General features: G+C 41.6%; 1 protein-coding gene across 5 annotated transcripts in view; it reads right to left on the bottom strand.

Moving 5' to 3' along the window:
* Positions 1 to 15,122, bottom strand: part of CIT (citron rho-interacting serine/threonine kinase) — a 90,933-nt gene that overhangs the window by 56,295 nt on the left and 19,516 nt on the right. For all 5 annotated transcript variants that reach the window (XM_024108737.3, XM_024108738.3, XM_024108736.3 and 2 more), the window contains exons 10-13: positions 12,795 to 12,975; positions 5,026 to 5,131; positions 4,027 to 4,170; positions 2,392 to 2,511 (exon numbers count right to left, since the gene is read on the bottom strand). In XM_024108737.3, coding sequence (XP_023964505.1) covers positions 2,392 to 2,511; positions 4,027 to 4,170; positions 5,026 to 5,131; positions 12,795 to 12,975 — 551 coding nt within the window. The remainder of the gene's footprint in view (positions 1 to 2,391; positions 2,512 to 4,026; positions 4,171 to 5,025; positions 5,132 to 12,794; positions 12,976 to 15,122) is intronic.

Here is a 15,122-nt window from a genome sequence, read left to right on the forward strand (position 1 = left end):
TCCAGGCTGTTTCTTTAAGCACATCATATACTAAGGTCAGAAGAAAATGCTACACAACTCAAACACACAACACTTCCACTTGCACATCTTAACCTAAGGCATCCAACATTGGGCAACTGAACACAGAAAAGCTGAAGTGAAAACTAACCAGAGATTAAAAACTGTCATATAAAAATATACTAAGTAAAGTAATGTCTAGAAGCCAAGTCAGAAATAGTAATGCTCTCCTATACTCTGTACCCAAATCGATGTTGAATTTATGGCATTACCCTGAAATATCAATTACTTGAACTTATTCTCCTTGTGGGATTTGCCATTGTTGGTAACTTAAGTATCACCACCTCAACAGGATTCTCCCCAAGCATGGCTTTTCTTAGGGTTTTCCCCCCCAGCATCTCCATCCTCTGTCTCAGACCCTAATTTCCTTTTCCTGAAAGAAATGCTCCAAGCCCTTTTATTTGCCAAGACTGACCAGCTAGTATGAGTGAGCAGATACTACACAGCATGTTTATGCAGCATTCCAGCACCTGAGCTTACGATAACTCAGAGGAACCCTGTAGTAGGTTCTTAAAACACAATTTCCTCTGGTGACCTAAACAGCACCTTAACATTCTCATGAATCTTAGCCAAAATCTACGTTAAAAGATATTAAGTTCAAATCATGTTGGGATGCAAGTTTTATTAACCATTTTATTTTTCCTCTCTGACAAATAAGTTTGTACATTTTCACAACCTAATCATCATCCAAAAACATTCTACATATAACAAATATTTAAAACAACTCTACTAAAGCAGCAACAGCACTCAAAGTAGCTAGCCTTAGAACACTGTCATTCTCCAAAACAACCAGCAAAACGAATACTTAAGCTGTATATATGGTTCTGCCACATCCTGAGGGTTTTATCTGCACTTCATTAAATTTTGCATAAGGGAAGTCTCCAGACAAGAGCTATTACCAAGGGTTCTGTGCATACGAGTCTTACACACAAAGACATTAGTCAGTTAATATTTGTAAAGTGCTTTGAAGATGAAAAGCAGTAGATGATTGCCAACTATTGTTTGAACTCCAGAGAAATTACAATTTCTTTTTCTCAATATAATGTGTTTCCATTACACCATAGAATGTAATGGGTTCTGTGTGGTAGACTATTTTTAATCTTAAAATTACCCAACATTATTTGTTGTATTTTTCATTTAAGCTCTCTCTCTCCACCCCCAGTAAAACAAAGTTCACAGAATGATTTTTTTACCACTTTTCTGAAGGAAAAAAATTATCTGAACAAACACCTTCTCTGCAAAAAAAGCTAAAGTTGGAAAAAGAACAGTTCAGCGACATAGGCAGTATTTTGAAAAACAGCCCCATTCAAAGCTGATTAGACACTGAAAATGGTCAAATTAAAACAAGATATGGGTTAATGTGCTTCTCCCCCAATTCAGAATTCCCATGTGAGGATTTAGGTGAAAGCAATATTAACCTTTGTTAACTTGTGTAACTTGATTGCTTAAAATGGATTTTTCCAACATGTCAGTTTCACAAAATATTGCAACTTTCTCCTAATTTGGTTTTTTAGGCAAAGATTTCATTTGATCAGCTTGATGGATTGCAAAAAAAATATAGGAAAGCTCGAGACCATGCATGTTTGCAAACACACACAACACACACACACACACAAATTTGTTCTTACTTTGTTAAGGAACTCAGGGCCGGCTCCAGGCAACAGATGACCAAGCACGTGCTTGGGATGGCACCTGGTAAAGGGCGGCCAATCTTAGGGTGGCGGGGGGCGCTCAGGGTTTTTTGGGGGGGGGTTCGGTCGGGTGGCGCTGGGGGTGGGGTGGGTTGTTTTTGTTTTGGCGGCTGGGGGAGGGATTCGGCAGCAGCGCTCTGGGGGGGGGTGGCGGTGCGGCGGGGTGCTCCGTGGGGGAGGGAGGGTGTTCGGCAGCGCGGCTCGGCGGTGGGGGTGTTTAGCGGTGCTCCGCGGGAGGTGTGTGTGGCGGCGGGAGGGTTCGGTGGCGCGGTGCTCCGCAGGGGGAGGTGGTTCGGCGGCTCTCCACGGGGGGCTGGGCGGCGCGGCGCTGGGGGGGTTCGGCGGTGCGGCGCTCCGCGTGGGGGGGGGGTGGCAGCACGTTGCTGAGGGGGTGTCTTATGGCGGCGCTATGGAGGGCAGCACTCTTTTTTGCTTGGGGCAGCAAAAAAGTTAGAGCCAGACCTGAAGGAACTCTTCCCTCCTGCTCCCCATCCCCCCCCCCACACTCTCTCTCTCTCTCTCTCTCTCTCACACACGCACACACACACACGGCATCCCACCAATATAAAACACATTCCTGGCATCAGAAGCGGGTAGTACATGCAGTGAGTTCTACTATTCTGCTCCCAAGAAGCAGTTGTACCTGTTCTTTGATCTCCTGCAGTTTTCGGCTCTGCTCTCTGATATCATGAAGAAGTTGTAGCGCCTTGTCATCCTCCTGAGACACCTCCATCCGTGCCTGTTCCAGGCTTCGCTTTAAGCTCTGCAGAAAGCAAAATGTTCAATGCATAGACCCTTTGCACATTACTCTAAGAAATATCCTCAGTCAAAGGAACACAAAGCTTCTCCTCAAATACTATGAGACAACATAAATTAAGACACCAATTACGGAAACTTGCAAATTCACTGCTACTGAACTTCAATTTTTCCAGCTGGAGAAAAGCAATACATTTACAAATACCATCTATTGCACAGAGATGTTAGTTCAAACCCTACTCTTGTAGGCCAGGTGTGGAGTCAAAGAACACACACAATGAGTGAAACTTCTTAGCAACATTAATTATCCATCCTTTAGCACTATCTATTCACATCTCTAGCACTGGCACTCAGCTGATGCTATATTACTACCATGACTTGCTATTTTTCTCCCCACGGTTGAACTCAGTTATGTCCTTTACTCTTTTTTAAACTTTAAAGAGAAAAGGGCAGCACTATTGTTTCAAGGTTTCAGCAAAACCTTTGCTTACAAACTTCAAGTTAGACAAATGTTCACGTCACCTACTTAATGAGTACATCATTTTTCATACAGAAGGATCCAAAACTTTTTAATGTTGTTCATACAATAGAAAATAGTATATCCAGATGGTTCAACCCAGCTTCAGATGCACCTCCTGCTGTGCATTATTGCATTGAAAGCCTCCCATTTATCCGGATAAATTCATGTTCCCCATTCTATTTGGATAAATGAAGTTACACTCTATAGGAAATGCTTCACACTCCACTGAAAAGCAGCCACTGATAGAGTGCTGTCTTGGCATGCTACATAGACAGAGTTTTGGGGTTTGGTGAGAGAGGGGAAGGAGGACAGAAAAATACCACATCCAATTGAAAATATAAACACTATTTAAGTAGGCAGAGTGTAAACATCCTCATTGGAATTTTGCCAAGACAACAGGGCAGACATCCCCACTCCTGTAAAAATGACAAAGGATCTTAAATACATATCTTTAAGGGCCTCATTTTTATATCCCATCTGAAAAACAGCACTTGCCACAGACACATTGCTATCACTACCCTGGGGAATTGGAGCAGTACAAACTCAGAATGTCACATTGAGTCAACACCATCATGTCCTGAAACACCTTTGTTGTCCTTTGAGGTTTTCCTTTAAAGTATTGAATAGGCCCCTCCTTGCTTTCATTCTGAAGTCTCTCAAGATCAGAACCCAAAAGCGGTACAGTATTGCTACTAGGACAAGAAGAGAACCAGGGTGTAGTTCATTGTGAGCAAGACAACAGTTTTAGCTCCTTTACCATTACTACTGAATCATGTTGTAAGCACATAGGCCAAGGAATAAAGTTTGAACAAACCCATATCTACCAAGCCTTCAATACTCTGCAAACAATTTACTGCTCCGATTTCAATAGACAACCATTCCTCTTCCACATTATCTTCTTTTTTTACTGTATATGCACCACCAAGACCATCACGGAACAGAAAGCTAAAGACCATCAGAAATTGCACCTTCAGAGGGAAAAGGACTAGGGTAAAGGCTCACACTGCATTCTGTGATGTAGGTTGCCAGGTCCTGCTCCAGGAGGGATCGCTGGGTCTCAGAGGCTTTCAGTTCCACCTCCTTTTGGCTAAGTACAGCCTCCACCTCTGACACCCTCCGGTGCAATCGCGTCATTTCCTGCTCCATCTGTAACAAACATTGAAAGGTTAAAAAGCATTTCCAAAGCTCTGTCAGTTGCTAATTTCAACGCACCACATGTGATGAATTTCAGTCTCTAAGAGACTCCTAATTATAATTCTCCAGATGCTATTTAAATTCCAATACCATTGTCTCTGCTCCTGGGAATGCACAGTTCTTCACAAGGACAGGTAGTAAGTCTAAGTCACCCCATTCATTCAAGCTGCTTGTTCATATTCAGTCATTCTTCAGTCATCTCTGGTTTTGCAGAGATGGGTCACTTTAGCTTTATCCCAAATCCATGTTGGACCAGAGGATGGGTCTCCCCCATCTCCTTGCAGGAAGAAATGGTCAAATCCAGCACAAGACAGGGAGACAAATAATTGCACTCTCATAAAAGTCTCAAACAACACTTGAGTTTTTATAGACTCCAATGAGTTCTCTTTACTAAGAAACAGCAACTGTTAAAAGATGTTCACCATAATCAATGAAATGGCAACAGTTACACAAGTAGAAGCTGAAGGACTAGGAAGAGAGACTTTGTATCACTCAGAACAGAAATGCAGCAACTCTGCAACCGATGAGAAGTAAATGCTGCAAGGTGGAAGAAGCAGTCATCTGTGTCATGGTGAGAAAAGGGCTTTTTAAAATCCAGAGCCTCCTCTTGTTAAGTTTAACATATCTACAGCAAAGGCATGGCCTAAATTCATCTTCTTCTGTACTGATCAGGAAGCCACTTCACTGAAGGAAAAGAACTTTGCCCACCACAGATCTGGACGATCAGCAGCATCTGACAGATCCCTTGGCATACATTGGTTGTAGATTCCTGGAGCAATGAGGGAGGCCACTCACATAAATAAATACCTTGTGACACTTGTCCTGGGTGTCCTGCAGCTCTTTGCTCTTTAGAAGGAGTTTCTTTTCCATGGAGCTGATCTTAGCTGGAGAGTCCAACCCTGAGACAACAGACCTAAAAGAACAAAGCCAAATAATACATAAATATAGGCAAAACGGTACAGGACTCTCCACTTAACCAACTTTGGTCAGATCATTGGGTAGTTATCCTGGGCTAAACTAGGAGGAAAGATGAGGCAAACTATATGGTGTAATAGCTACTAGGTTAGGTCAATCAACGTTGTGTGTCATTAGTATCCACCATGTCAGCTCCTCTACTGGTTACAAGATTAGTACTTTCATTTACACAGTAAGTTTTAAATACATATCAAACAATGTGACACAGAAAGCATTTCTGGATGCTCCTTGCAGGTGTTAAAAAGCTAAATGTCAAATTGGTTTTAACCACTCAAGAAGTTAAATAATTCGCTGAAAATTCATTGCCTGTTATATTTTGTTACTGTTAAACAGGTTTCAAAAACAAAAGCAGACAGTACTAGAAAAGCAACTGAAAACTCAAAGGTGCCAAACTCTGAACAACAGTGAGCTGAAGCGCCTGCTCATTAACTTGGTCTCTGCTATCCCAGGATTTTACTGAAACATTCCCAGTCCAGCTCTACACTCCTTCTCTATTTCATCCACACTGACACAATTAGCCACATTTCTAGATCTCAAAGTTCCACCAATAAGCTGCGTCTCCTGAGAAAAATCTACTTAACCGTAGCATTCATTGAAATTTGACTCCAGGAAATTGAGGAACGCATTTAGATTTTTTTAGCACTCTCTCTGATTGGGTTCTTTACCCCCCATAAAGTTAACCATTTATGTTGGTTTAAACCAGCACATCTCAAACTGGGGGTCTCGACCCCAAAGGGGGTTGCAACCTATTGTAGGGGAGGTCATGGTATTGTCACCTTTACTTCTGATCTGCTTTCAGAGCTGGGCAGCTGGAGAGTGGCGGCTATTGGCTGGGCGCCCAGCTCTGAAGGCATTGCTACTACCAGCAGGAGTGAAGAAGTAAAGGGGGCAATACCATACTATGCCACCCTTACTTCTGCACTGCTGCTGGCGACAGTGCTGCCTTCAGAGTCAGGCACCCAGCTCTGAAGGCAATGCCGCAGCCAGCAGCAGTGCAGAAGTAATGATGGCATGATAAGGGTGGGTTGTCATCACTTTTTTGGGGGGCAGTCATCAAAACCTGAAATATTTACAAAGGGGGTCCCAGCAAAAAAAAAAAGTTTGAGAACCCTTGGCTTAAACTGATTCTAGAAAAGCATTAGAAGTGACTATTCGTGATTTGGAGCATATGTTAGTGTTTTGCACTCTTAAACCAGATGTTTTAACTATTACCTGCTTAAATATGCATCTCAAATTATACAAAAAAATTAAAAGACAAAAATCACATTCGACAGAAACAATTCCCTGTAGCAAAATGTGATTCCAACTAGGTAGTTAAGCAGTTAATGAGGGAACCAGTTTTAACAGAAGAAGCCTAGAGCTCATTGTTAGTTGAGATTTTAAAAGTACAATGAAGGTGCTAATAAAAGAACATGCAGTCTGCCCACACATTGCTTGCCGGCTTCTCCTGGCCACAGCTTTGGTATGCAGCCAGTTATCCCCACGGAGAGAAATGAGCTTCGAGCAGCCCTTTGCACATAGCTACACACCCACACACCGCAGCACTGTCTCTTCTTACACCAAGGAAAGTTTGATTTTACCACCACCATTTTCTGAGAAAATGCACTCCCAAGTCCAAATACACACAGAGGGTATTAGTCACACACATGAAAAGAAATGGACTTTATAAAACTGTGCTGCCGCAGCATGTATGGAACAACAGATTTTAATGAGTGCCACCTTCTAAAGCCATTTGGAATGCAATCCTGATATTAACCTAAGTATAGCAGAGCCCACCACTCCCAACCTGCGTAGAAATATCTAATATAATGAAATCATTTTTTTTTTAAATCTAACAAAGAAACAAGCCTATTAGAAGAATGAAACCCACATATCAAATGACAAGATATAACGAGGATTTATTAGAAGAATAAATCTTAAAATTGAATGCAGTGGTTAAACACTCAAATTGGTTAACTGGTCTAATCAACCCTATCCCCCAGATTATCGTTTTTAAAAGTCAATATATCAAAACATCACTATACTCCTCCAGAGAACAAGCAGCCATCAGAGAAAAATACTTATTAAATCCCATCACAGACAAGCGTACAAACAAGGCTAAAAATGGATAGGTGAGAAAAAACAGTCCTAGAAATAAAAATTAAAAGATCACATTAACTAAAAAAGATGCAAAGGAATCTGCTTCAAAATGTAATTCTTATAAATATAAAAATAACTGCAAATGTGTAATAATTTTGACAAGTTTTTTATATTAAAATGTTAAACTTTTAAGATCTCTAAATTAGCTCAGCAAAAGCCATTTTTTAAAAATAATCATAGTTCCACAATATTAATCATCGCACTTTAGTTTTCTGCTCATACCACAGGCACTGCTCAGCAGATTCTAGCTAGTTCTGATAGGAAAGAGGACACTTGCACCACTGGTTCATTATAAATGTTCCTGTTTCATCCTGGCGTGCGTTTTTTGTTTTTTTTAAGGGAACAGGCTCATAATACTGTACACACCATTTTGCAATTCAAACATTTTGCCTGGAGAGCCAACAAACCATCTAGCTGCACTGCAACACAGGGAACAACAGTATGGGACCCAGGGAGAAAGCACACCACACAGCAATGGAGTGGTGGGATGGAACGGGGTGTATTGCTACTCTTAAATGATCCCCCAGCCAAAGTTTGGAATGTCATTAACTGGCTCTGGAGATAGCTGCTTCTCAGGTGTGATGTGTGGGAAGAAATACATTGCAATCGTTCCCTCCCATTCAAAATAAAAAAGATCCCTTAAAAAACGGTGCGCGCTAACTATGGCAATTTTTTCTTGCTATGACAATCAGTACGTCTCAACCCCAAAGCGAGCTGGTCTCCGTATACTGGATTTGCATTAGGCACACAAGAGTTTGGCAGTGTCCACTTCAGCTAATTCCTCCTTTCATGCAAACTCTACTAAGGCTGCTTCATAAGTACCCCTACCTCCTTTTTAAGTCTCAAGAAGAGAGAGTAATCAAGAGAACGGGGATGCTTAAAATCCATCAGAAGCCTTATCACGGAGATCCAAACTCCCAAAGGATTTTATGACAAGATGTGAGATGTGTGCTGTAGTGTCATTGTTACATACCCCCTCATTCAGAGTTATCTCAGAAGTTAAACACATTCAATCTGACAGCAAAAGCTACCATGCAAACATATCACTCAACTGGTACCATTTCAGAATATTTAATTAAATTAACCATTAAACCAAGGGTCACTTTTCTCAGCACAACAGTGTCTGCAATTTCCTCTAAGGTGTGAAGAAATGAACAACAAAAAAGGGAATCGACTCATGTAAATAAAAAACAGGAATGAAGGGGGATATAAAAAAACCTCAAGTCTTGGTCAAATCTACAGTAGAAAACGCTAACCACACTAGCTGTGCTAATCTATTTTCAAGAGGAAAATTACCTCCTTGAGTTATCATTTAAATGAATTGGCTTAATGCTGATTACCTAGTAATTCATAGATAGTAGAGCCAGAACCTCTCCCAGAAGGACTGTAGGGAATGGTGCAGAAGTGCTGGATATCAGAGGGCTCCTCCTGTCCTAATCTTTCCAAGTAAGAATTGCTACAGAAAAAGCTAGAGGTTAACCAAAAGGGAATGGCAAGTTCACAGCTCATCCTCTATCATGCACTGTATCTTTACATATGTTCCTATCTTCTTACTTCATCTTTTTATCCCAATCTCATAAGCCTCCAACTCACCTGTGCCTCTTCCTTCTCACAGCTGCTGGTACCCTCTGTCCTAATCCTGGCCCCTGCACATAGCCATACTCCCCCTTCCCATGCCTCATACTTAAGGCTAAGATTGTGTCACAGGTATTTTTAGTAAAAGTCACGGACAGGATGCAGGCAATAAACAATACATCACAGAAGCCCAAGTCCTGCCATGCACGGGGCTGAAGCTGAAGTCAAAGAAGTCATGGAGATCAATTAAAGTCACGGAATCCGTGACCAAACCATATCCTTACTCATGCTCTATTCTCTAACTTCATTTCCATCTCTACCCTTCCACTCCTCCAGCCTTTCCATTTTCTGCTCCATCTCAAATGCCTCCTCCATCCTAAAACACAGCAAAAACCAAACAATGATACCATCAAGCTGTGAATGCAGTGAACTGAAACAGCAGAATATTATCAAAATCTTGTTCTCCCTTTCCTTTTTTCTCCCTTCACAAAGGCTGGAACAGAAACCTACCAGCTGTTAGATTAAACTTACCAGCCAGAGAGGTCAATACAAAAAACAACAGGGGAAGAAATCCTCACCAGCAAACTCTGGGGTAAAATACTGGTGACAAGGTCAGCCCCTCTCCCAACCTCAGTTGCTGGGGAGGGGGAAGATGCTTACCTGCACCAAACATGAGAATTCCTCATTTTAATATCAGCCTTACCTCTAGCTAGTAAGTGTCTGATAAATTGGAAGAACAAGTTTCTCTTCACACTTCTCCAGTCTCTTATTGGCTTAAGGAGGGTAAGAGTTGGGGCAAAAGAGAATGAAGAGAGGTCTGCTCTACCCCCTAGTCCATCCTTTTTCGGGAGTCCTCCTTACCCATGAATCATGCAAGTGTCTATCTGCGCTGTTGCTTCTCAAGGCTTTGCCAACCAGCGGCAGCAATGTGAAAGTAACATGATTCTTGGCAGTTTGGCTACGGCCCACTAGATTCTGACTGGAACATAGGACTGGAAGGGACCTCCTGGGTCATCAAGCCCTGTCCCTACTATTGCATATAATCCTATTCATAAACTTATCATGCTCCATATTAAACTAGCTAGTCCTATTGGAAAGGTGTGCCAGAATCAATCCTCTGATGTTTAGAAACTTTCTTCTAAATTGCCAGCCTAAATTTATCCATGGTGAGTTTATATACGTTTGTTCTTGTGTCCTTTAGCTTAAATAGCTCTACTCCCTGCCTGGCATTTACCTCCCAATGTATTTACAGAGAGTAAACATATCCCCTCTCAGCCTTCATTTTGCTAGTCTAAACAAGCCCAGCTCTTTTAGTTTCCTCTGGTAAGACCGGCTCTCCATTCTCCTAACTATTCTAGAATCGTTCTATGCACCCATTCCAATCTGAATTCATTTGTCTTGAACATGAGTGACCAGATCAGTACACAATATTCCAGATGAGGTCTTACCAGTGCCTTGTACAACGGCATTAATACATCCCTATGGCTACTGAAAATACCTAACCTGATACATCCCAGATGTAGTGAAAGTAACAAGGACCTTGTTAATTACAATCTACTGCTGCTGCACAAAAAACTGTGAGCAGCAACAAAGGCACTAGAGCTATCAGTTTGCAAACACAGGAAACCAGCCTGACATCACTTAGCAACCATAAGAATTATAATTCGTTTTTAAATGACAGTAAGTTCTGCACTGGTGAGTTAGTACCTCACACTTGTTAGAGGAAGCACCCCACTTACTACTAGCAAGTTCACAAATGATTTTTTAAGCCTTACCCTCTGTTTGTTGTTCTCATTCACTGCCTCCTGTCTAAAATTAGATTGTTAAGCTTCCCAGGGCAGGTAATGTGTCTTATTTGTTCAATAAAGAACCTAGCACACAGTGGACACTTTATAAATTATAAAGAAATCTTCCTCATTCCCCAACCTAGCAGTGGGATTCAGGAGATCACTAGTCACTGCACTAGTTTAAATACTGATGTATCCTAATCTCCCTCCACTCCTTGCAATATTTAGCAGCTGCTCCTCAAAACAAAATGCAGTTCTTTACTCCCAAAGGTAAATCCAGGAACAAACTTATGAAAATCTAGTTCTAATATAAAAGTTCAGCCTATAATATAAGCAAAATCTTCTTAGGTTCCTTTTAGAAGAAACATACAGAAGACCAGGCTGCATCAGGCAGTTCTACACAACTTTACCCATAATTCCTCCAATACATATTAATCTTGACCCTCTTTTGCTATATCCTTGCTATTCCACTACTAGAACCCAAACAAAACTTCAACAGTTATCCTTAACTGTTATATGCATCACCTCCCACTAATCAGTTCCAACATAGCTTTGACAGTGCATACCTATATCAACCTGCAACACCCTCATTATGATCAGCCTTTAACCAATATCACACAGATATGCCAGTGCACCTGAGACTTAACCATAAACCCTCTCCACACTTCCAGTACCAGGACCCCAATACATACAGAGTTCTAGCAATACACCTAGATCAAGTTCTGGGCCTCTACTGACAGTTACACAAATGGCATTCTGGTTTTGTTATGTGGAGAACAGTCCACTAGGGAGTAGGATGACACCATAAGTCATTTCACTTATAATTCAAGGTAGATTTTAACCCCAAGTATCCACAGTTGAAATTTACCAACTCCAAAACTACTTCCACTGACATCTCACTAAAAGCCAACATATCTTTCAACGATTATTATAACCTCCTTCTTCTCCCTCCCAACCACGAAGGCAACACCTGTGAGGAGGGACAGTCACTAAAGACAGTCGGAGTCTCCCCTTCTGATCACCAACCTATACATCATATAACCTTGACTCAAAATATAGGCAACAGCCAAGAATACCACCAAATTTGGTTCCACGCTTCTCTCTCGAACAACTTACTCAACACCAAAAGCAACTATCACAGCCAATATGACAAAGACATGAAACCTGGGTCAAGTCCCTGATGGGGACTAACTCAGTGATGAAAGAAAACGGTTGAAACTAAAAGATGATACCTTAGCATGTTGAGTCACCAAGCCAGCTAAAGGAATTGCATTTCTGAGTGGCCTTCTGGTACTGGAATAAGGATTCCTCAATTTGATGTGCTGCACGAATGCTTTTCTCATTAGCTCTAACACCAGGAACCAAGGACTCACCAGGTCAAAGAGGTTTACACCATGCCATTTACGTGCTTCTTTTTCCTGTCTCAGTTCTCTCTCTGAAACCCTAATTCCTTCCCAAATGAAGACCGTTTTTATGGATCTCAGTTCCTCACCCCCTGCACTGTCTGTGGCTCTCTGACCCCATAACACATCCAGTATACAGCAATGCCCAGTCTCAGTGTTTAACTTGATCGAGCAGTACACACCGCCAGCTCAGTGAAGCTCTGTCTCTGGTTCACTGACCCATCAACACACACTTCTGGATTAGTGGAGCTCCATCTCTGTGGATCACTGATTCAGCCTCACACCCACCCCTAGTTTTGTGACAACCAGTCTCTGCATTTCTGACCTAACAGAACATACCCCCACTTCAGCCTCTGAACTCCATAGGATTTTCCTTCTTCCAGAGACCTGGAAAAAAAAGAAATCAGACTGCCCACTCCTCTCCAGGGAACAGCAAACACAACTAATGCAAAGTAACCAAATCACAATTTTAGCAATGTCAGTTTCAGAACCAGCCTTATTTTCCACACAAAACCAGAGAACAATATTAAATATACAAACCCACGGCAGCAACAGATAGAGCCTAAAGCTGTCAGCTTCCCTACAGCAGAGCGCAGGCCAGTTAAAAGCAGCTTTCCCCCTCCCCCACCCCCTCCCCAGTACAAGCCCTGATTTTCTTGTACTGATCCTGTTCACTTAGACAGTAATTCCCACTTACTCTGATCTGAGGATCCCCAGAGCCTTGATGAAGGAAAACCCCACAAACGGCAAATCTTCACCCGAGAAGCCGGCTGGGTTCAACTGCCGCGGAGAGGATAAAACCCGCGAATTCTTCTCTGGTTCATCAAAATTTGAGGTGTCATCATCAGACCTGAGGGTAGGAACGAAGGGGGGAGGAGCTGGTGGAAAAAACAAGGAGAAAAGACAAATTTCAGCTACAGTTTGCTCTGCAACGGTCCCATTCATTCAATGCTTGCAATGGCACTGCAGCTCCTGCTTTTAATCTTGCTAACACAAGCAGACTGAGCTGCTGCTCTCAAATCGTATTACAGCAACAAGAGATTAACCCTTCAGCTACCAACATGGCTACCATTCTGCAGGCACAGTGTTTCCCATGCTGGTTAAACTGGTCTTTTGAGTCAAAGGCACCAGGCTAAGAAAAGCTTTGGACTCATATTTACAGGTTATTTCTTCCTGATTTTTCTAGAAAAACAAAGATGTCTCTAAGCCACCGAATTAGTGGAGTAAACTACTTCATGAGAATAGAGTCAGCTACCTTGCTAGCCAGCTAAGGAATAATTTCTGCCTATCACCTCTACCAGCAGCCTCCCCAGTCCAGATTTCTGGTTCTTGTTACCATCAGTAAATGTATCTTGTTCCTGGAAGATTTCAACATGCTGCAGCTACTAAACCCAAATAGGTCTAGGAGGAGGGAGAAAAAGAAATAAAGATTTGCTTCCCCAAGACAGCTTGCTTAGGATTTGGAACTCTTGGTGGGACACCACTGCAGTCTGGCTCCGATACAATCTGAATAGAGGTATCGATGGCAGGAATTATAATCTATTTCTTACTCTAATTTTTAAATCAAAATATCTTAACTTGTTAACCAGTTGTTTAATTTCAGCCCATCTTCTAACATTTGCTGCAGTTTAATTAACGCAACGAAACAAAAGGATAAGTTCTTTTAAATGATGTGCAGCACCCCAGGTCCCTGCTGGTTTGGCTGCATGTGTGAAAAGAATGAATGTAAAAGCTTGCTGTGCAATTCCTACCTCATAAAAGCATGTTTCCTCCCAAGATTTTTTTTTTTTTTAAATTTCATCATTCAGGTCTTCACTCCCTGCAAATCTACTAAGCTCTTTTTTGCTCTATGAAGCAGACAGCTCTTCAGTCCGCAACTAGAACACAGCCCATTGTTACAAACTGATGGAAGTGTTGTGTGCTAAAACCGTTACCATGGATCCAGTATAGATCTCCTGTAGCTGAAGGGCTGATGAGAATTGAAGAACCGGGAACAAACATTACAGCCCCTGCAGTGCAGGCTCCCTGCTCCTCACTCTGTGCATGCTCTAAGTTTAACCCTACCTGCCTGCATTCGTGACAGATGCTGATGCTTATCTGACTGACACAAGCAGAATGAGTCACTGCTGGAGCTTGCTAGCTCCCTCTAGGTTGCCAAATCCTTTCACAGCTCAATTTTTAACTCTTAATTTTCTATGCTAATTTGTGTATAAGCTAACAGCAGACCAACACCAAGCTACCACCAGACCAGCATTCATAGGTAAAAATCTGCCTGTTTAAATCAGTAAATTGCAACAATACATGCATGCTCTATTAGTGGCTCTCCAGGGAGCCATGCTGACACAGCTTCCAAACTGGGAAAAGGAAGGAAGGTCCACCAAGCTGGGAAGCTACTGCTCACATACCATAGTTTCAAGAACATTGGAGTAGGATGAATGAAAAACTCAAAGATAAAAATATGCATTAATAAGGAAATTATATTACTTTTCAAACAGTCTCTGGAGCATTCAAATCTTCTTTGTCAATATCAAACAAATAGGTTCTGATACTTTATTGGTTTAAAAAAATTGCAAACGTTTAATAGGATGAGAACTGTATTACAGATTGAATTCTCTTAATAGGACATCCAGTTATAGCTCTTCTGTCTAGCACTCTCACTCACACAAACACAGGAGCAATAGATTACAATACAACTTCATTAGCTATAACATTTTTCATACAAATAGCACCCCAAAATGCTTTGCAAAGTTAAGAGTTAAAGAGTGGCAAAGGGAAGAAATATAGGTAATACATTTTATTTTCAGCATCCAGAATGAAAAGGCCTATGGGCACCCTTTAAAAGGTTTATTCCCCCTGCCCCCATCTAAGATTTAAAAAGAGACTGGATTGATGAGACAGAGCAATAAAGGAAGGAGAAGACTATCTAGTTGATATGGTAAAGTCTAGAACCCCTCTTGTAAGAGTAGCCAAAAACATACCTTAACAGAAAAGAAAGGTGTATATTATAACTCTATATAAGACCGTA

The sequence above is a fragment of the Chrysemys picta genome, chromosome 15 (assembly GCF_011386835.1).
Source record: "Chrysemys picta bellii isolate R12L10 chromosome 15, ASM1138683v2, whole genome shotgun sequence".
NCBI lineage: Eukaryota > Metazoa > Chordata > Testudines > Emydidae > Chrysemys > Chrysemys picta.